This window comes from Colletotrichum spaethianum, assembly GCF_022836535.1.
Source record: "Colletotrichum spaethianum MAFF 239500 DNA, contig23, whole genome shotgun sequence".
NCBI classification, from domain to species: Eukaryota; Fungi; Ascomycota; class Sordariomycetes; order Glomerellales; family Glomerellaceae; genus Colletotrichum; species Colletotrichum spaethianum.
This window is the reverse complement of record NW_026054793.1, coordinates 760,123-780,562: the sequence shown is the minus strand read 5'-3', so window position 1 is coordinate 780,562 and position 20,440 is coordinate 760,123. Positions and strand designations below refer to the sequence as shown.

At 53.1% G+C, this 20,440-nt stretch overlaps 6 protein-coding genes across 6 annotated transcripts; 2 read left to right on the top strand and 4 right to left on the bottom strand.

Annotated features, from left to right (window-relative positions):
* Positions 1-1,957: 1,957 nt before the first annotated feature.
* ColSpa_08647 (repressible alkaline phosphatase) lies at positions 1,958-3,655 on the bottom strand (the record flags this gene model as incomplete). The annotated part of the gene is made up of 5 exons (XM_049274859.1): positions 1,958-2,745; positions 2,801-3,085; positions 3,141-3,257; positions 3,306-3,405; positions 3,458-3,655. 5 exons carry the CDS (start codon positions 3,653-3,655, stop codon positions 1,958-1,960), a joined length of 1,488 nt encoding a protein of 495 aa, XP_049130816.1.
* Positions 3,656-6,317: 2,662 nt separating this feature from the next.
* ColSpa_08646 (uncharacterized protein) lies at positions 6,318-8,210 on the top strand (the record flags this gene model as incomplete). The annotated part of the gene is made up of 2 exons (XM_049274858.1): positions 6,318-6,389; positions 6,759-8,210. 2 exons carry the CDS (start codon positions 6,318-6,320, stop codon positions 8,208-8,210), a joined length of 1,524 nt encoding a protein of 507 aa, XP_049130815.1.
* Positions 8,211-8,727: 517 nt separating this feature from the next.
* Positions 8,728-12,537, bottom strand: ColSpa_08645 (DNA (cytosine-5)-methyltransferase PliMCI; the record flags this gene model as incomplete). The annotated part of the gene is made up of 1 exon (XM_049274857.1): positions 8,728-12,537. One exon carries the CDS (start codon positions 12,535-12,537, stop codon positions 8,728-8,730), a length of 3,810 nt encoding a protein of 1,269 aa, XP_049130814.1.
* A 1,115-nt stretch (positions 12,538-13,652) lies between these two features.
* Positions 13,653-14,885, bottom strand: ColSpa_08644 (MIOREX complex component 10; the record flags this gene model as incomplete). The annotated part of the gene is made up of 1 exon (XM_049274856.1): positions 13,653-14,885. One exon carries the CDS (start codon positions 14,883-14,885, stop codon positions 13,653-13,655), a length of 1,233 nt encoding a protein of 410 aa, XP_049130813.1.
* Positions 14,886-16,418: 1,533 nt separating this feature from the next.
* ColSpa_08643 (uncharacterized protein) lies at positions 16,419-18,197 on the top strand (the record flags this gene model as incomplete). The annotated part of the gene is made up of 1 exon (XM_049274855.1): positions 16,419-18,197. One exon carries the CDS (start codon positions 16,419-16,421, stop codon positions 18,195-18,197), a length of 1,779 nt encoding a protein of 592 aa, XP_049130812.1.
* Positions 18,198-18,683: 486 nt separating this feature from the next.
* On the bottom strand, positions 18,684-19,607 carry ColSpa_08642 (uncharacterized protein; the record flags this gene model as incomplete). The annotated part of the gene is made up of 2 exons (XM_049274854.1): positions 18,684-19,340; positions 19,467-19,607. 2 exons carry the CDS (start codon positions 19,605-19,607, stop codon positions 18,684-18,686), a joined length of 798 nt encoding a protein of 265 aa, XP_049130811.1.
* Between the last annotated feature and the right edge of the window lie 833 nt (positions 19,608-20,440).

The following is a 20,440-nucleotide window of genomic DNA, read 5'->3' as shown; positions in this document are numbered from 1 at the left end:
TCCTCGTTAAGAACCGTGCCGGCTTCCTCGCCATCCGCCTCGTGCTCGGCCTCGCCGAGGCGGGCTACATCCCCGGATCCATGTACACCCTCTCGACGTGGTACACGAAGCGCGAGATGGCGAAGCGCATCGCCGTCTTCATGTTTGGGCAGTTTGGCGGCAATGCCCTGAGCCCCCTGCTCGCGTCGGGCATCTTAAAGTTGGCAGGCAAGGGCGGGTTGAAGGGGTGGCAGTGGCTGTTTCTGCGTAAGGACATTCGCCTCCGGAGCATTGACTCTAGTTTTGTTTGCGACTGTTGTTCTGACAGGTGGATGTAGTCGAGGGTCTAGCGACTCTATTCGTGGCGCTGATGCTCATCTTCCTCCTCCCCGGGTCCCCCGACACGCCGAAACCGCTGGGAAGCCCGGGCATCGTCCGCTTCACGGCAGACGAACAGGATATACTCCGAAAGAGAATGGACGTTGACGAGCCTGGAAGCAAGCCCGGCGTTCGCGGCATCGAGATCCCCTGGGTTCTCGTCTGGAAGACTGTCAAGCATTACAAGCGGTGGCCGCACTACGTGTCCACGTTTTGCGTCTTTTCGACCTGGTCGCCGTTGACGACATACACACCCTCAATCATCATGTGAGCATGCGCCCTTACAGAACGGATATTGAAAGTCGTGTCTGAACATATCCACAAGGGCTCTTGGATTCGACCGAATCAGCGCCAACGCCCTCGCCGCCGTGGGCGCCTCCCTCGCCATGGCCGTCGTCTTCGCCTTCGCTACGCTGAGCGACATAACGAACAAGAGAGGAATGGCAGTCATATTCGGGCACATATGCTACCTGACCATCTTGGTTGTGGCTCGCAGCGTCCACCCGCATGTTGGGAAGTGGTCCAGGTGGGCATTGTGGACGATGATCAATGCCTTCGCCGTCTGCTACCATCCAGCACACAACACCTGGCTGCAGGTCAACTGCCGTGACCCCGGAGAGCGAAATATTGGAATCGCGTAAGTTGTAGCCATCCCACGTCTTGACAAGGCAAGGCAATGTTGATGAGTGGCTTAGCATGTGGGTAATGTCCGCCATTAGTGGCTTGATGGTCGGCTCGCAGTATTTTAGGGGCGACGACCTGCCTTTGTAAGTATCTCACTCGGCTGCTGTGGAATCTCACGAACTAACATATATAAAAGCTACGACAAAGGCCTCTTGACCATGATCATAATGGTCTCGGTGGGCATGGCCTTTGCGCTTCTCCAAGAAGCTGTGTATTTTGTGCACAACCGGCGCGTGGCCCAAGGCAAGCATAAGCCTAAAGACGGGTCTGAGCCGTATGTGTATGTCTTCTGAACAGATCCATCGAAGTTTGCTCTTCGACTAGACTTTCATGATGTGAAGAGATCATTGGGAGTAGGGCGTCAAAACGGGGATTGTGTGCATTTGAACTGCGGTTAGAGAAAACCCAGAGCGGCGTCGAACACTGACCACCGCGAAATAGAGCTGAAACGAGAAATGAATACATTGATGAGATATTGGGGTTACCGACGTATTTTGGTGTTTGCTGTAGATGACAATAGTAAACTATGTTTGATGAACTGCCAAATTGGTAAGCTGCCCTTGGTTAATACGAAGTCGCCCTAACTGGACCAATCAGTGAACCCCTAGGCCAAACCCATTATCAATTGCTCATCAGTACTTGACGGAGAAACTCGAAATTCTAGAAGTGATCCGCGAATTTGAACCGTAAGGTTATTCAACCGTGGCTACTCAGGTGTGTATATGGACATCTCAAGCGCGAGGTTCGTATTGGGGTGAGGTCTGAGAGGGTTATGTGCAACTTTGACTCGCGAAGCATCCGATTAGTTTTGACCTGCTAGTTTTCAGATACAATCTTGGTAACGGTACATGTATTAGAATTAGATATATATATGTGCCTCGGCCACAACAACATGGCCAAAGCCAACCGCTCCTCTCTAGTGAGCATGGCCGTGGCCATGAACATGCTCGTCAGCACGCTTGTTCATATCCCGCTTGCCGACCCACGCGGTGCCGTTCGCACGCAGCAGTCTCGTAACCTCGCCCATGTCGACGCCGAGGGCCTTCTCAATATACTTGGGCAGCTCCGTGTTGTCCCAGTTGCCCGCCATGTCGGCCTTGATCGCGCGCCCGTTCTCCCCGGCGCCGTAGCCGTACAGCGTGATGTCCGACGCCGTGTGGCCGCCCGTGGACCAGTGGACGCCCGCGCGGCTCGCAAGTAGGTTCCCCAGCTCCATGTCCAGCGAGCCCGCGGCAAGCAGCGTGTTCACCTCTGCGTCCGTGGCGTCGGCGAGCCCGTACTCGGGCAAGATCTCGCTGACCAGGAACGCCTTCTTGTCGGGCCCGGTGTAACCGTCCCAGATCTCCATGAGGAACTCGGTTGAGGCGTTGACCTTGGACAGCGGCAGCGGGTTGAAGCCGTTGAGCGTCAGGCCGCCGCACTCGTGGTCCGCGGCGGACATGAGCATGGTGTCCGGGTGCTCGTCGATCCATTCCCGCACGAAGCCCATGACCTCGTTGTAGTGGATCGTGTCAAAGAGGTGGGCGGCTGGGTCGTTGGCGTGGCCGGCGTGGTCGATGCGCGAGGCCTCGATCATGAGGAAGTAGCCCTCGTCTTTGCAATGCGTGGCGCGGTGGAGGGAGTTGAGGGCCGTCTCCACCATTTCCAGGAGCGAGGGCTCCTGCTCGGGCTGGCGGGAGCGGTCGATTTCGTACATCATCTGGCCTGGAGGGTAGTTAGTCCCCGTGGCTGTTGCGGGAGAGATATTTGGTAGACTTACCGTCGTTGAACAGGCCAATGTAGGGGATGCGGATGTCGCCCAAACCCTTGTCGAGAGCGTCAAAGGCCGAGCGGTTCTGCATGACGTGGTAGCCGTTCTTCTCGGCGAAGCCGAACAAGTCGATGCCGTCTCTGCGGCAGGAGGTGGAGTCAGACTGCGGCTTGAAGTAGCACCGGCCGCCGCCGAGGAGGATGTCGGCGACAGGACCGAGAGGGTGGCCGTAGCCGATCTCGTGCTCCGCGATCTTTGCGTACGAGTTGCGATCGGCAACGTGAGCCGCATAGCCTTGATGCTTGTCAGTCGTGTTGATCGCGGGGATGACAAGGGTCATGCTACTCACAAGCAGGGGTGGCGTGGTTGATGGTGCTGGTAACGACCAGACCCGTCTTCATGCCCGCAAGCTTGGCGGCCTCGAGAATGGAGCCTACTGGTTCGCCGGCGGGGTTGACACCGATGGCTGGTTCATGTTAGCGATTGCTTTGCAGATGTGTTACGAAGTGCCTACCGTTGTTGTATGACTTGACACCACATCCGAAAGCAGTAGCAGAGGCAGCGGAGTCTGTGATGAGGTTGTTGCTCGCAAGAGTGCGGACATTGCCAATGACCTTTATGACCATTAGATCAGAAGTATTCATGGGCCGGATCTCAATGTCTTACCATCTTGTCGGCCGCGAGCTGGATGCTCACGGGAGCCCTCGGGTTCTGACCATTCTCAATCAAGGAGACGTAGTCTCGGGCCATAGTCTGGGAAGCGGGGCCGTATCCATCGGGGACGATGTAGATGAAGTTCTTGACATCAGGAGCCGATAGGACGGACTGGGCCAGGGCGGCGACGACAACAGCTGAGGAACGCATCTTGACTCTGGAGACCAATAAAGGTGTGAGCTCGAGTGGTGAAGATCCCAAGGACGACCATCAAGGTAGCCGCAAATTCCTCATTCATATAAATACCCCAAAGTCAAAAGATCTTGGCTTCATCTCCTGCAACCTGATTTTTTTGCCATCATATGTGCCGCTTGCAGCCGTTCATTGCGGCGTACATCACTTACGACTTGGCATGACGGATCACATTCGATAGTGTCTTGGGGACTTTGGCGTGAGGATTCGTACTCACTCCTCTTTAGCACTGGAAGGAGATTCCGCGCCGTTGGTAGCGCATGAGTTTGTCTACCAGGATGAAAGCTCATCTGAGCCTCTAAAGAGACCACGGCGAATTGATCCGTCACCTGGTGCAGAGGTTCGGCAGCGTACCTGAGAGCCAAGCCGCTTCGTAGCCCGGGGTGCGGCTTGGCGACGGACGAGTGTTCCCCACTCGCCCCAATGGACGCCACGGGATGAGCAACGTGCTCCTCGAGGCGAGGACAGGGAAGCATATTTCAACGTCGTCGGACCCCCGTCTATGCCTTGGCAAATAGGACGAGAGGGGAAGGTGGCACGACCGGTGCAGCCCACGTGCGTGGGTAATCGTTTTCTGATAAGACATCGGAACACCTGAGAAGCTCGCATATGGGCAAAAAGGAGTTGCTACATTAGGGGTTGCCGTCGCCTCGGTCACTAAGCAGTTATCGAAAAGTTGGAAGAATGAAGAGGGGAGTTCTGCAGTTAAAGCCTCTGTGAGATGGATAAAAAACACCGCCATGGAACATGAGAACATGCGCTCTGCGTTGGGTTTCTCAGAGCAGGCTTCTCCCAAGGAATCCCAAGTGAGGATGACGCAGGATGTCATGCAACGACAAATAATGATGCTTTCAGTCCTTGTTTTAGGACGAACCTGTCTTGTTTGAGCAGAGTTCATAGAGCCCGACCGGCAGAACGTTGCGCCCAGAGGTTGCAGTGCAAACCCGTTGGCCCTCCAGCAACGATGTGTTGGCTCGGTTCATTTTGAACAACGGTTGTGGGCGTTGATTGCGCAGAGAATCAGCTACCAACTGGCCGTATAAGGCATGGTTTCCAAATCAATGGGGTGCCTTTCGTTCTTTGCGTATTTGGGTCCAGTCTCATTGGGCCTTTTTTGTGTTCTCAATCAAGGAATTGGTCGCGTGGGCAAAAGGCCAAGAAAGCAGGTAACATCGGGCCGAGGTGGCTGACACCAAGCCAAGAGGCTGTTAGAAAAGCTCTCAGCCTGAAGCCAAGGGAGGCAGAAGAAATCAACTGAAGAGATAGAGAGTCTCAGGAGCGTTAAGTGTTTGAAAGGAATCGTCTTTGTGACTCGCCGTCGTTTGGTGTCGGGAGACCGACGCAGTCAAGACATGACGGTTGTCGTGGCGTGACACTCGGCCGAAACATGCCACTTCGCAGGAGTAGCTTGTGGCGTACTCGACACTGGATCATGATGTTCTGCACCATGATGTTCTGCACTATGACGTGGAAAGAAACGAAGGAAACCTGGGATGTTAGAGTTTGAGCCGCTCAGAGGGCTGGCGGGTTTATTAATGAGAAATGGACGAGACGAGGTGAAAAGAAGGAAAAGCACAGACGGCCGCCACAGCGAACAGTTGAGCCAAGTGCCCCCGTGTGTCCCCACTTGCCCCAGGTGGTGTAAGCGCTGTGCGCTTGATTGGCAGGCATTGAACGGGAACGGGACAGGGGGGACCTGGCCTGCCAATAATAGCTTCCCGCGCGTCTGCAATCGACCTCTCCAGAAACACTGAACAAGGCCACAAATATACAACCCCAGGACAACCAAGAACCCCCTTCTCATCAAAAAAATGGTTCCATTGTCGCCCATTTTAGCCATGTCTCTCATCAAGAGATTTCGTATCAATGTCCTGCGAGGCGCTTAACCAAACCTCTCCGCCGCCTGCTGCCACCCGATGTCGCGACCACGGCTTCTCACCCCCGGCAAGACCTAACAAACACAGTGACCCGGAAGCCCAGTCTATTAGCTATAGCTTATCCCTGGCTCCCATATGGGGAACAGATGCAAAGGCATTGGATGACGACGTTTCCAAGCTGCCGGGCCCTCATCTAAACTGCTCCATCCAACCTTGCCCAGTCGCGGACCAAGTGTTTCGAATGCCTTCACAGCCCGGCCGCTCGAATGGGCCACGACAAGGCCAGAAGGTCTAGACCCTTGGTAGCTGTTTTCTTTACCTTCTATTCAGACCCAGTCATACAAGATGAGGCCTGCATCCGCAAATGTTTTGCATCTGACGAGTGTCGAAACCCCGTCACCCACCAACTCAGTCCCTTCCCCTGTGTGTCTAGTCATATCGACGTCGATCTCTCTCTTTTCTCCTTCGTTCTCTTTTCTTTCTCTTTCCTTGTGTTTTGCCTTTCAGTCTCTTTCTCCACGTTTTCAATCCTTCTCTTTTGTTCACTCTTTCTTCTCGGTTCATGATCCTTTGCTGATCATTACCCTTGTTCCTGAGCGAGACCACACCCCTCTTTTGTTTGTGCGAGCACAGCGCGTCTTCTGGATACCATAATATTCATAAAACCCTTCTCCAGTGCGCGTAGAGGGTGACCCCGAGTCACTCATCACCCAAAACGTCGTATTCTAGCTTTACACATCAACATGCTTTCCACCATTCGCTTAGCAGACGTCTTGCTGCTCCTCCTGATCACTCAGACCACGCAGGCTGGCCCAGTAAGACGTGCGGAGAGATTGTCGGTAAAGTCCACCCTGGTCTATTCTTCTAGTACTAACACTCGTCACAGCTTCAGAGGGGACTGGAACACCACTTCTAGTGCAGTTTCTACCAACAGTGTCGCTGCAGTATCGAGCATCGCCTCGGATACAGCGTATGTCTCTACTCTCTCCATCGTCTCTCAAGTATAATACTGACATAAAAACAGAGACACCACTACCACTGCCGTCTCGGTGAAGGTGCAAGATGAACAGGATGGAACCACACCGACCCCAATCTTCGTGACCCTATCCGAAACGACTACCAGTAGTTCGGCCGCATCACAGCCCGCAACATCGCCAGAACGCCAAATTCCTTCCACAACGCAGGTCCAGTCAACGGCAGACTCTCAGTCGACCCCGGAATCCCAGACGATACCGACGACAACTTCAGGTCCGGTCTTGCTCCGTCCCACGTTCAGCACCATTTCTTTACCGCCGCACCTCACGTCTGGCTTCCAGAACGGGTCCTCTCTATATCCTGGCAACACCGCCTCCGCTTCCGCACCTGATACGACACCGGTTGAAGGCGCCCCCTCTGCTTCTACTCAGACAACACTGCTGCAGTCGTCTCTGTCTTTTTCTTTTCCCGTTCCGGGTGAGACCAAGGCCGCGACGTCGAGTATTGTGGAACAGCCTGTAGCATCCTCTACTCTTGCCCCTATCTTATCCAGTACTACCAACGTCGGGGCGTCCTCCCCTCCCGCCTCATCTACCATCGTCGGTGCTGGACCGACCACGACATCTCCGGTCCAAACCTCGCCAGAGAGCCCTTCTTCGGCTCCAGCAACACACTCTACAACCATCTCTCTCTCAACGCCCTCGTCCAAACTCCAGGTCACAGGAACGCCTAACAACCAAGTCCCCACGATCCGCACTTCCACCCCTGCCGCCTCGGCCACCGTCTCCCCCGAAGTCGCCGCCAACAACCTCGCTTCCGCAAAAACCTTCAACAGCCTCTTCGCCTCCCTTACTGAGCAATCCGCCTGTACTGCCGGCCAGATCGCCTGTATCAAGGGCAACGTCGGCATCTGCGGCTCCAGTGGCGCGTTCGCGGTCCAGTCCTGCGGAACGGGAACATCGTGCTTCGCGTTGCCGATGAACACGACCGAGGGCGTCATTGTCGGGTGCTATGACCCCAAAGTAGCGAGTGGGATCTTGGGTACGCCGGTATCTGCCCCTGTTCCGGGGTCGTCGACCAGTCCGGCGCAAGCTCCACCTGCGTCTGAGATCGCGTCGGAAGTTACCATGACAATTACGCCTACTGTCATCGCGACTTACACGGTCTCCGTAAGCCCATCTGCAAGTCCAGAGACGAGCTCTGCAGCCCAGGCTCCGGGATTCACCACCACCGTTGTCGTCACCAAGACCATGGAACCTGTCCCTGCGCCCTCATCCACAGCGGCGGAGGAAGAGCCTTCTACAACATCTACATCTCGCCGGCGCACGCGCACTTCGACCGCCGAGGAGACGACAACTCAACAAACGACCTCCCCAAAATCTACACCCTCCGCAACGCCAGCCAGCACCCCCGCCACCCCGACAGGGACGTTTACAGACACCCTGATCGTCAACCCGATCCCCACAGACGAACCCAGCGAGCCGCCCGCAACCATTGTCGCCGGCACCCACTCCTCGCTGACAGGAAAGTCCAGCCCCACGACCTCGGCGGGCCTGCCGCCCGGTATGGGCGTCCCGCAGGGCACGCCCATCTTGACGGTCTTTGTGACGGTCACGCAGAAGGAGCGGGAGACCGTTACAGTCACCGTGACGAAAGACTGAGCATCGGCCGAAGAGTAGGCTTGATGGGAAGCAGCCCGAGTGTAGAGAAGAAATACTTAATATCTGTTGGCGGCGAGACGAGATCTTACATATTGCCGCCGCCGTAAACCACATAATTTAGGGATTGGGAAAATAGCGTTGTTTTTTTGCTTGTTATTTAGCACACTTGATACACATCCAAACCAGAGTTCTACCGCAACAGTCCGCTTCCTTCGTGTGATATGAACACCTGCTGCCAAATGAGGCCAGGCCAACTGACACACAGGTAAATCACGTAGATATTAGCTAAGTCTTGATCAAGGTGGTATTGTGTGGTCTATCTTCTTTCGCCATTTTATGTAATGGACGCCTCGCTATGCATGTCATCCATAGCGTCCTATGCACATCTATGCAATATCTCCATGTGTGCAGATGCCGCCGTATGGTTCGTCTTCAAACCCACGAACTCTTACCGCTGTCTCTAATGGTTGCGCAGAGTCTATTTCTTTTGATGAAAGGCTTCCTTCCTCTCCCTCTCCTAATCCAGCTCAATGATCTCGATACTCGAACTCGACGAGTTTGATGCCGATGTAGCTTCCGGAGGTTCGTTATCCTCTAGACTTTCTCCTGTCCCTGGCGCCATCTGGGTCTGTTGCGTCTTTTTGATCCTCGAAACCACCAACTCAATGACAAACGAACTTTTCATCTTTCTCTTTTGAGGCCGCGGCGAATATGAATCGGAGGCTCTTTTGCCTGAACTTGCAGAAGGAGGCGTTTCTGCCTCCACGGTGCCCTCAGAGTCGTCATTAATATCCCCGGCCACCGTCTGTGACGACTGTAGGGGAACGCGAATGGCGGGCTCAACCTCCTCGCCATCGATCAAGGATCCAAGCCACGCCTCTCGGAATGAGAGACCCAGAGCCAACGAGACCTCTCGAGAGACGCTATTCCCAACCATTTTCCACTGGTCCCTCGGCTGTCCTAAGAGCACCTCGTGATCGAGGAAACCTTGAGCACGCCGGACTTCCATGACGCTGAAAACACGATTCTGGCTCCAATGCATAATACGGCCGATGCGCGTGTCCGTTGGCGATGGCGTCGTGGTGACTGTTGGCATAACATTGTGCGGAATAGCGCGGCCCCAAGACCGAGAACCCGAAATGACCCTTGATCCTCTCTTGGGAAAGAAATCTCTCTCAGCTGCCGTCATGATGCCCTTGCCATCATTCCACGTCGTGCAGAAATTCATGCCGTAAGGGTGCATTGGAATCACGCCGAGCTGCGCTCTCATAGACCTTGTAACGCTGGACACCGTTCGGTGGTCAGGGAAGTTCACACAGCAGTCTGCCTTGCCATCCATTATGTCTGGCAGATCCGCCGTGGCCTCGGCGACGCTGACGAACTTGAAAGGTGTCGGCATGACGAGACGCTTGACCATTGACTCGCCGTTGGGAAGCCAACCGAGGTTCCTACTGCGCGTGACTGGCATGTAGTGAGAATGTGACTGGATCGGTATTTCGGGGAGCTTGAAGCCTGGCGCGGCGAAGCACAAGAAGACGCGACTGCGACTCTGAGGCGATCCGTACGTCCAAGCATCTAGCAGGAAGAAGTGAGCTTGGTAACCAAGACCGACGATGGCACAGATCAGTTGGCAAAATACGTCCTCGTTTCGCCTGGTCTTGGACTGCACGATCTCCATGACGTTCTCGAGCAACCCAAATTTTGGTCGATAAATGTCTATGAAAGACGCAAAAGCAGCCACAAGAGACTGGTTCTTTCGCTGCTCAGGGGCAGTTTTATCAACTGTCAAAACAGAGAAGCCCGGGCAAGGGCTTCCCCCAGACACAAAGTCGACCGACCCAATAGGCGGCACCTTATCGCTGAACTTGCCCTGAAGCGCGAGTCTCTGCATGTCATCGATAGAGCCTGCAAAGGGACGAACGGTGTTTGTTGTGTTCGCCATGTATGTATGAATAGCTCGCACGTTGATGTCGTTCGCCCAGCTCATCTCGATTGCGCCGCCTTCCTCAAGGCCACGGCCAAAGTTACCGCCTCCACAGAAAAGGTCAACGCCACGAAGCTTACGAAACGACTTCGCCGGGTTGAAGCCTTGTCTCAGCGATGAGAAGCCGTCTTCGAAAGCAACCAGTTGTCCAGACTGCCAGCGGTATCTGATGAAAAACACATTCCCTACGCCTTTTCGGTCATAAGGGGCGGGAATGGTTTCGTCTGGTCGAAAGATTCTAACGAGACACTTTCCATGGATATTCTTGACCCTAAGTGTCAACAGTTCGTCGCTGTAAACAAGTTCGTTTGGAAGCACCTGTTCGTTTGCGTTGTTTAGATGATGTCTCCTGCGTAAAAGTCGGAATAAAGCAAATTCCGAGTCGCAAAATTCCACCAATTCGCATGGCTCGACGACGTTATCCAAGTTCTTTAGGCGAACAAGAAGCGTATCTCCAATCTTGTACGCAAATTTCTGCTCTTTTGCCTGACTATGCATGCAAAAGAGATGAGTTCTATGGAAGGTTATGAAACGTCGTTCCTCGTGGAGGTAAGTCTGCCGGCAGAAAAATTCGGCATCGGTGGTAGACGAACCGCCCCAGTCAACCCTATGCACAGCCAGCACTTCCTCTTCTTTGATCTTTGCATGGGCTGAGTCATTGCAAGAACAGTGATCTGAGACGAAGAGCTCATTATTCCAAGGGTATCTCATGTTGCCGCAGATCGTGTCGACAGGGCGATATATCCAGATAATGTCGAAGCTTTTCTCGTCATTATCGCGCCTGTGAACTTTTTGTACGAGTCCAAACCATCGGTCGACGTCATCAAAACCGGCAGCGACTTCCCTTGCCCAATTGCTGTTATCGCCGTCTCTGGTTATAGAAATTACGTCGCCAACTTTAATAGACGTTAGGGTGGGTTTTCCGACCAAGTTCTTGGCCGACGTGTGTACATTCAGAGATGGCTCAAGTCGATTGACGCTGATTACGTCTCGGCGCAACCTCTCTGTTTTAGAACTCGGGCTAAGCGCTTCCATCATCGAACCACATGGCAGGTGATTGAATAACTGGTCGACATATGGCGTTACCACTGTCTTTGGGATATGTGCCGGCTTTTGCTTGCTCGGGGTGGATGAGGGAGAGGCCAAAGGAGTAGAAATGCCGCTCGTCGGCGCAGAGAGGTCCTTCTTTTCGCCGTCTAAGTACGCCGTGAATTCGCGGATCTCCTTCCATAGGTAGATTGATCCCACTTTGTTGTATCCAAGAACACCAGAAGCCTCCTTGTAGATGAACTCTAGGTTCGCAACTACTGCGCTGCAGAAGTCTGTTCTCCGATATTGTTTTCGCCATAAAGAAAAGGCCTCAGAGTCTCCATGCTTTTTCATTAGCCATCCATTGAAGTCAGAGCGAAAATCTCGGAAGACGACTCGTCTTTTCTTGTCCAGGGCTGCGGAAAGGTAATCGACGACATGCTTGGTCAAGTCGGCGACCCATAAGAATCCGGTGTAGTAGCGTCGATACTCCGTCGAAGGATTTTTTAGGCGGTAATAGATGTCGGGGCCTTGGCCGCTGGCGACCGTGACATTTAGGCGTGAGCGTATCCAGATTTCAGAGCCGACAGTCGATTCAGATAACCCGTAGGTGCCAATCGGAAGTTGCTCAAAAGGTACACCTCTTATGAAAAAGCGCTTGTCTCCCACTGACAAAATGCCGTCCACAAACATCCGGTAGCAGTTGGACCGGACTCCGAGATGTTGGAGCGGCCGCATCTCAGAGGGGTGTGGTTGCTCTTCATAACGCTTGCCCTCCGGTGTAGTGGCGTTGATATACACAGCGAATTGGTCCAAATCAAACTCGATGTAGTCGCCATCATCCTCATTGTGAACGCGCCGGTGTTCTTCCAGTAAGGACTGAACGGCAGCCCACTCTCTTGCCAGCTCGGCAGGAGGCTCCTCGCCTTGGTAGAGGTACCGGGGCACAACAAGAGTACTTGTGGGTATGTCGACAGATATGCGATTCACCGAGTTGATGGGCGCAGCAGGAAGAATAGTTCCAACTTCCACTCCATCTTCATCCCAGGCTGCCTGTTCATAAAGAGGGGCTTCAGGTTGAACGACTTCTCGGAGCTCGGGTGATTCTGACGTTGGTGAGTCCTCGGCGATGTAAGTCGTAGGTGTTTGCAATACTTGCCGCGTAATGCGGTTTTCATCATCAGACAGATCATGATCAGCTGCCCAATTCTCACTGAAATCGGTCTGGAAACCCGCCCAATTGTCTGATTCAGTAGCCAGCAAGAATTCAGCGTCCTCCCAGCCGAAGGGAAGGCCGTCGTTAAGGTTGTCCATCTTGCCTAACTGAGAATGTTAATGAGATGGATGGTGTTCTAGGAAAAGCGGAAGGAACATACCGGTTGCGGTGCATGACATTGGCCTTTTGAGTCTCAATGGCGTATGGTATTGTTTATTTTCACGAGCTTTGACTGTAAGGAAGCATTGAGTGTGTAAGTGACTGAGGTGGTTTGAGGCAGGTACGAGTCGAGTGTGCACGCGCCACAAGCTGGTTATTCGGGCAAGACCAACAAGCAAGGCGCCGCTCCCACACGCCTTGGCCTAAGGAGCCGGGACTGTGTTTATGAGATGATTTCTCGAAGAAATGAAGGAGACGTCTAGAAGACTGAAGAGTGAACAATGTGCTGTTGCGGCTGTGGGTAAGTGATAATATTGCCTTGAAAAGCGCGTCGCGAAGCCAGTTCTGTTCCGACGCGCTTTGATTTTCGGGGTAAGTATGGTAAGAGCGGAGGTTAAGAAGGAAAGGTGAGGAAGACGGCCCGGCCAAGGACGAGTTGTCAGAGGCGAATTGATGCATATAGTGCGTTCCGTTTGTTTGGTGTTGAGAGACTGGCCGCCGGTCAAATAGGTGCTGGGTTATAAGGTAGGCAGAGGAAGTACTATGTAAGTGGGTTGCAAACTAAACGGGAAGGAACCCCCGACGCACCTTTAGTTCTCTTGCAGGACTGGGAAAGACCAATGAAGCTAGCTACCTTGGAAGGCGGCCCCCAGCGCGGCTAGCAACCGTTCCTGCAGCAGCATTGGCCAATGAGTCTTAGCGTGCCTGCCAGAACTCCAAGGGTCCTTTGCATCAACTACCGTAAGGTACACAAATGCATTGACTTGACTTAACCATCTGTACTCTTAACTTCAGAGAGTTGAGCAACAGAACGGGATTCGTTTTTTATATTGAACGATGTTGCGATTCAGGCGGGTACAGCGATCAATTCAGAATTGACAACGAGAAACACCGGGCTCAAAACAGGCAATGCACTGGCGCCACCGGATTCGAAGAAGGATGTGTGCCTTGGAGATGCTTCAAATTGCAATGAGTTGGGTATCTTTATCAAAGTTCAACAACGCCCGTTGATGTTGCCTAGTTTCCCGCCTGTCTCTTCTCGACAGATTTTTGCCTATGCTTCCACCGCCTCGGCCTGATTTTCTTCTTTATACTCGAGCACAATCCTCCTCACCTCAAAGACGACCTCAACGGCAATGAGAATGATGATGATCCACTCTAGCCTCGTACTGTGCTGCTCACTCGACATCTCTCGGAGCACGCTGGCAATCTCTTGCGCGTAGTCCATCTTCTGGTTCAGCGTTCGGATTCGGACATTAACGTCCAATGCCCGTCCAACCTGTTCGTAGTACCCTTCCAGGCCCAGTTCAGATCGGCTGTCCCAGAAGATGTCGGGGAGGGAGTCCGTCAGCTCCGAGTAGTGGTTGAGCCTTGCGCGAAGGCTCAGCAGCTCGCCCGTCTTCTGCAAGATGAACTTTCTGCCCAAAGGCAGCCCGGAGCCTTTGGACAACAGCGAAGGGATCTTCCTCGTACTCTCAAAGTATGCTGTCAGTGCGCTTTCGAGCACTGCGAGTTTCGTGCTTCTGGCCAGTCCGGAAGAGAACGCAATCTTGGCCAGAGTTGTGTCAAGTCTATCGCCGTCTCGTTCCTCGAGCTTCGTGCCCAACACCACAATATCCCCCTTCATGCCGCTCGTCTCCTTGTTCGGGTCGGAAACGTACTCCAGGTCCTCGACCTCTCGAAGGGCTGGCTTCAACAGTGTTTCCGCCGCACTCAACAGCTGCTTCGTGACGACGTCAGGGGGTAGGGCCCAAGTGACAATTGTCCCGGAGGGAAACACAAAGATGTCTCCACCATTGACGCCTCGGGCGTGGACCACCTCGCTCGCTTCGAAGCCACTCTGGTCCGGATCGATGTCGAACCCATGCGCCCGAAGGATATCCAAAACTGCTCCCATGTCGAAAGCCTCAGCGACACACACAGCGCTGATTAAAGTTGAGGCGGTTGCATCCACCGACTCTGTCGACGCGACTTCCGCATCTCGTTGTGCCGGTCGTTGGGCTATGATCGCTACTCGGCGAAGGGAGTTCTTTGCGCCTGCTGAACGGACGCCTTTGCGCTTGGGTGGCGCAGGCAGAGGTGACTCGTCGTTTTCGTACTTTGATTGCCTCGCCGAGGGCTCGCCGGTGCTCTGGGAAAGGTAGACATTGGAAGTGAAGAAAGTGCGCTTTCGAGGCAGACTTGCCGGGGTCGTGATGTGGAAATATCGATGCGGACGAGGAGTGAATCGGGCAGTGTGCAAGCCACGGCTGAGCGATGACGCTATCTTAAACTGGCAGGGGCGCATATTGAGACTTCAAACGCCATTGAACAGGTGCATTCCTGTTTCGAACACGGAAAAAGAGAAAATCTGTGGCTAAGAAACAACTTTGTCTCGCAACTGCAACTGTGCAACCGTTTGCTTTCAGAGTGGCATGGAGGACAAGGGACGGGACTTCCTTCTTATCGGCTGGAGCTTTCTTATCGCACGTGACGTGACGCTGCGGAAAGTTTCCCGCGTTCGCGACCAATCCCGGGCCTCTTTTTTGCTAACGTTCATCAAGCTCCCCAGCTATCCAGACACAAAGCATCTCAATCCTGGGATTCTGAAGTTTTGCTAGCGAAGATGGGGCGATGCGGCTGCCGCCCATTTCTAGATCACACACTACTGTCCTGACCAGGGGCCGATGGGTGTTTGCTCCTAACCGGCAAGCAGTGAGTATATTCCCATACAGAAGCTCTCCATCCTCAGCTCTAACAAGGGCCTACCCTCGACTAGTATTCGCGGCGCCATGAACATCGGTCCAGTCAGGCTGTAGCCGTTGTTCAAAAGCCACCTTTCTGGCAAACACTCGATGTGATCGATCGTAGCTCTGCTTCGTATCAACAATCCGAACCTCTTCCCAAACCAAGCCCAATCACGAACGGGCGCCTCAACACATCCTCCCACCTACTCCTCACCTACGCTTTGAACCTCTATCGCTCTCCTGCCGAACCCCTTTACGAGCCGAGACTTGCCAGCCTTCGATCACTCGCGCGGAATAGTAGCACCCAGCTCAGCGTCATCACCGCGCAACAGATCCTACGCGGGACACCCCAATTGGATCCAAGAATCGCAGACTTGTTATGCAGCAATGACGAATGGGCAGCGATCTTGAGCCGCTTGTCGGGCAAGGGGTTCACAGCGGAGGATGTATCGCATTGGGCTTGGACTCTCGTTCCGCGCGAGCCGGATAAGAGAGTTGTCAGGTTTCTGAGCAGACCGTGTCACAAACCGCCATTCATTCTGTTCCATCTTCTCAGAGACACACAACTGTTGAGCCCTGACTCCTTCAGAGGACTCTTGGAATACTGCAGAGAATGGTACTCGAGTCGACAAGTAGGGAGTGATGCTGTGGAGGCATCCGTTCTGTACTCTGCAATGACCCCGTCAATGTTCAATAGGGTGGTTGAGAGTCTTTGTCACCATGCAAGCAGACTTCAGCCTGACGCCTTACCGGATATAGCAGATTTTTCAGTGGCATATATCAAGGGTATACCACAAAGCTGTCAACATCCAGGCAAGGCATACAAGCTTCAGTGTCAGGTGTTCAACGGTGCTCTACAAGCTATATCGCTTCTATCGAAAATGTCGCCATATGGGCATGTGTCTCACAACTGGAGGGCAATTACAATTCTTCTCTCGCTGTCGTCCAGCTTAGAGCGTCCGCTCATCATCGAGGAAGAAAGTTATCGGGCAATCAGGCAAGTCTTGCTTGCGTTGCCGAAGACAGCCTCGGAACGAGATACAGCTAGCACTCTTTCCAGCTCGTGGCCCCCCTACCGAATATTGCGAGACGGCATGGAAGAAAAGGCAGACACTCAAGAATACCTCAGTAGAGTTGTCAAGGCTGGTTTCATGATGCAAGAGGGGGGCTACAGCAAGAAGGAAATTGATTTGACCACGGACGTCTTGGGAGGCATGGCTCCTGATGGCTCACCGACAATTCAAACGAGGGCCAACTACCCGCGCTATTTGCGTGTTGAGCAGGGCACGTGGGCAGCGTTGATTCGGACAACTCGGAACGCCCAAGAAGCCTGGGCGTTATTCAAAAACCCCCCTGAACCTGGGATGAGACCAACGTTCGACGTTTACTGGGAATTGATGGTGAAGCTCGCAGCGGAGCCTGCTGATCCTGGTCACCATAATCTTCCCGGGGATGGGAGAGAAGTCTTCCCTTTCAACGACAGGAACTTTAGCGACTTCGAGAAAGCGCGGACAACCCCACCCAGCATACCCAAGTTGATAGAGGAGATGTCCAACGCCGGCGTGGCCATCCGGGGACGGACGTTGGCTTGGCTCCTTAGGCAGGCCCCCAACATCGAGACTGCTCTGGAGTATACCAACCACAGTAGCTTGGACGAAACACTCAAGAGCAACCTTAGGTGGTGCCTGAAAGAGTACCAGAGGCCCCCGTCAAACCCGTCCACCAAGCTCCCTCCGCCCACCAACTTACCTCGCGATATTTTGCATGCTGTTATCGACTTTGTTTGTCGGCTACAGCCCAACCGAACGGCAAATACCCCCGACTCGCTCCCCAACTATAAGCTCTACCCCATACATCACGCTCTCCGACTTGCGCAAACCGGATGGAAATCTGCTCACGCCTCTGGGAGAGCACCGTGGGAATCTATCATGCTTGCCTTGGGCAGGCCGAACATCATGGTTAGCAACAATGTTCCACGAGACAACGACATTGAGGTTATGAACATGGCCCTCAAAGTCCTGGAGAAGGCTGAGGAGCATAGCGCGCTCAGCTTGAGCATGTTTGATTCATTTGCCCAGGCAGTACGCAAGGCTGTCTATTCAAGACTTCCCATCTTACTTGAGCGTGCTTCGTCCACTTCTACTATTCTTCCGGAGGACGAAGAGTTTATGTCACTCTATCAGGCACAGAGCACAGAGTTGGGGATACCAAACGGTCCCCACGTCTTCCGGAAAGCCGACTCGGCCAATGACGTTTCCGGCTCATGGCGACAGATACTCACACCGGTTTTCCAGAGCCGCCAAGAGCGGGACAAGCTCCAGACGCCTTGCAATATCGTCCAGGAAGCATCGGAAAGATTGAGAGCTGCCTGGAGAGTGCTGTCCACCAAAGCCTCGGCACGACAGCCTTATGTCGATCCACGCGTGACAGCTTCCCACATCAATGGCTACATGCGCACACTCGCGGCTATTGGCGATCTCGAGGAAATGGTTCTGCTTCTGTGCTGGGTTGTGCGAGACTGGGCCCCCACGGCCGCCGGCGACTTGTCTCTTGCCGACGCGAGGCGTCTTTCTAGGGCAGTCATCGTGTTCCGGGCCTTTGCAGAACCATTGCTTGACGAGAGCATAGTGGCCTCTTTGCGCGAGGAGCTTGAAATGCACAGTGAGGAGGGGGGACCAGTGCACTGGCCTACCAACCAAGAAGTTGAACAGTACATAGAGGGCGATGAATGGGGCAATCATCAGAATCTGCACGAAGTTATCAAGCTAGCAGCGGCTTCGGGACAAGAGCAGCTGAAGCAAGAGCACCAGTTGTTGGGAACCGAGAGATATGAAGACGTCGCTCGAAGTTGGGGGAGTTGCAAGACAAGATGATGGTGTTGTAACAAGGCTGGGGGGCATCTGGCACGTTGTGTATATATAAACAAAAAGGGATAGAGAGCCGTTGTAGACTTGGAAAGATACCCAGTAGCAAGCAAAAGCAAGAACACTGAAATAAATACTCGTGCGGGCACTGGTGAGTTGCGAAGCAGCAGTATGTATGTATGTATATATGTCAGGAAGGACGCACCCAGCAATACACCGAAGTTATCGGTAAAATGCAGGCCATTCCGACCCAGACCGATTATCCTGGCTCCGGCGCTCCTTTCGCGCAATCAACGCAGCATATGACCCCTAACCGCTCTCTCCGAGATTTCATCGCTATCCTTCTCTCAAGCCATTCTAGGTCAATTATCATTGATTGATAGATGACGAAGCAGATTTAATGCGCTGGTAAATGCATACTATCTCCCCTCTCCCTAAACGGAATCTCGGTCGACGGGTCTTCTCGTCCAATTTGCGTTCAGTAAAGACTGCGGCTCAATTTCCGGTGCGCCTGATTTTATTCTCCGGCTTTTCCAACTCTTCTTCGTTTGGTCGCTTACTTTCCTGCTGAATGGAGGCGGGTTGAGGGCCAGCAACCGCCGTAGAAGAACCAGCATAGTCCCGTTTGATCATGGTATGTTGGTCTTGAGCAGTGTGCGTATGGCCCATCTCCCGCTTGTCGAGCTCCAATACAAGTGGCTCTATAAGCTCCATCGCAAGTTGAGGATGGGACTTCATGACCGCCTGCAATCTTCTTCGCATACCTAAGCTCTTGAGAAATTTGGGCCTGATCATCCGCAGCACGATGTCGAGACCTTCGTGGTCTTGGTAATGTTTAAGGATGTGTTCGATGGTGAAGATAAAATCGGCATGCTCTGTAAGACTCGGTGCGACGGCAACCAGGGCGTTTTTTGCCTGGATCTCAAGGTCCTTCATCTTAAACTTCTTGGCGTCGATCATTACGCAAGCTGAGAGTAGCATACTGTGATCTTCGTAACTCAATTTGTCCGAGCCATGGGAACTAAGATGATCTTGAGAGTCGTTTGCGACTGCCGAAGACTTGTCCGTCTTGCCACTATCACCGCCAGTTTGGGTTGGCTTCTTAACATGACAACGGATATTTTCGGTTACGTATGTACCGGAGTACATGTACTGCAAAATTGCTTCGATCAAACTAAAGCCTTGAAGAACGAGTTGCCTATTCTTATTGTTCCGAACTGTTAGTATGGCTGCGTATTTGGTGTTGGCTTCTCTTTCTGTTGGTTTTCTGACACTTACCTCTCCTGCCAAGTTCTTCCAGGCCTCACATTGCGAGAAGACGATGCAACGATGAACTTTGAAGTGGACGCCGGAAGCAATGATGGTCAAATCGCTGTATTCACCAGACGTGAGAAGGTGGCTCAAGTTGATACCACTCATCTTGCTCTGCCCTTCTGTATGGGAAATGCTGGGTGAGGCGAGGAGATTGAGGCTGGTTGATAGTTTTTGTTGGTGATGTATTGGAGAGAAGTTGGGCTATCGAAGTATGAGAGATATTGGGTTATTATACCCTTGAGTTGGATGGTGGATGCGTTGCAACAGAAAGATCACCTCTCGTACTTCCTTCTCAGTCTAAAAGATGAAGCAGACAAGATCCCGCAAGTTGGCAGAGAAGGAGCAAGATTCTAAGAGAGACTTCGCAGCTCCAACGGTCGAGCAAGTAACGTTGGTGAGTGTTACATTTATTTGTGAAGATGTCCAACGCCCAAACTAAGTGGCCAGAAATGATTGAAAGGAAGAAATGCTTGAACCCTTTCTTGAGCAAAACGATACGCTACTTGTATACGGGCTATGATGGGTCTCTGATATCCCGGGCCATTTACTGATAAATTTTGCTATATGCCTATACTCCATGAAAGACCCAGTCCATCTGAGCGCAATATATTCAAACTTCTTCCTCCCAAGCCTATGACGCCTTGGCTCCCTCCGACTATGAATGGCTCTTATCAGGGATTCCAATCACTATCTGTTCGAAAACATTCGCCGCCTGCAGCTTTACCTTTCTGCTCCGGTCGCGCTCACCCTCCGCCTAGGCCCAGAACACACCCCGTCTAGGGCCTCAATCACGCATACCAGAGGTTTCTTCTCGGGTCTGCATGGCCACCCATCTAATCTCTTCGAGGGGCTTAAATGTCGCTTCCATAACATCGAGAACGAGCCCACTACAAAAGCCCTGAGAGAAAAGAACCGAGAATTGAAGAGGGGAAAGTTGG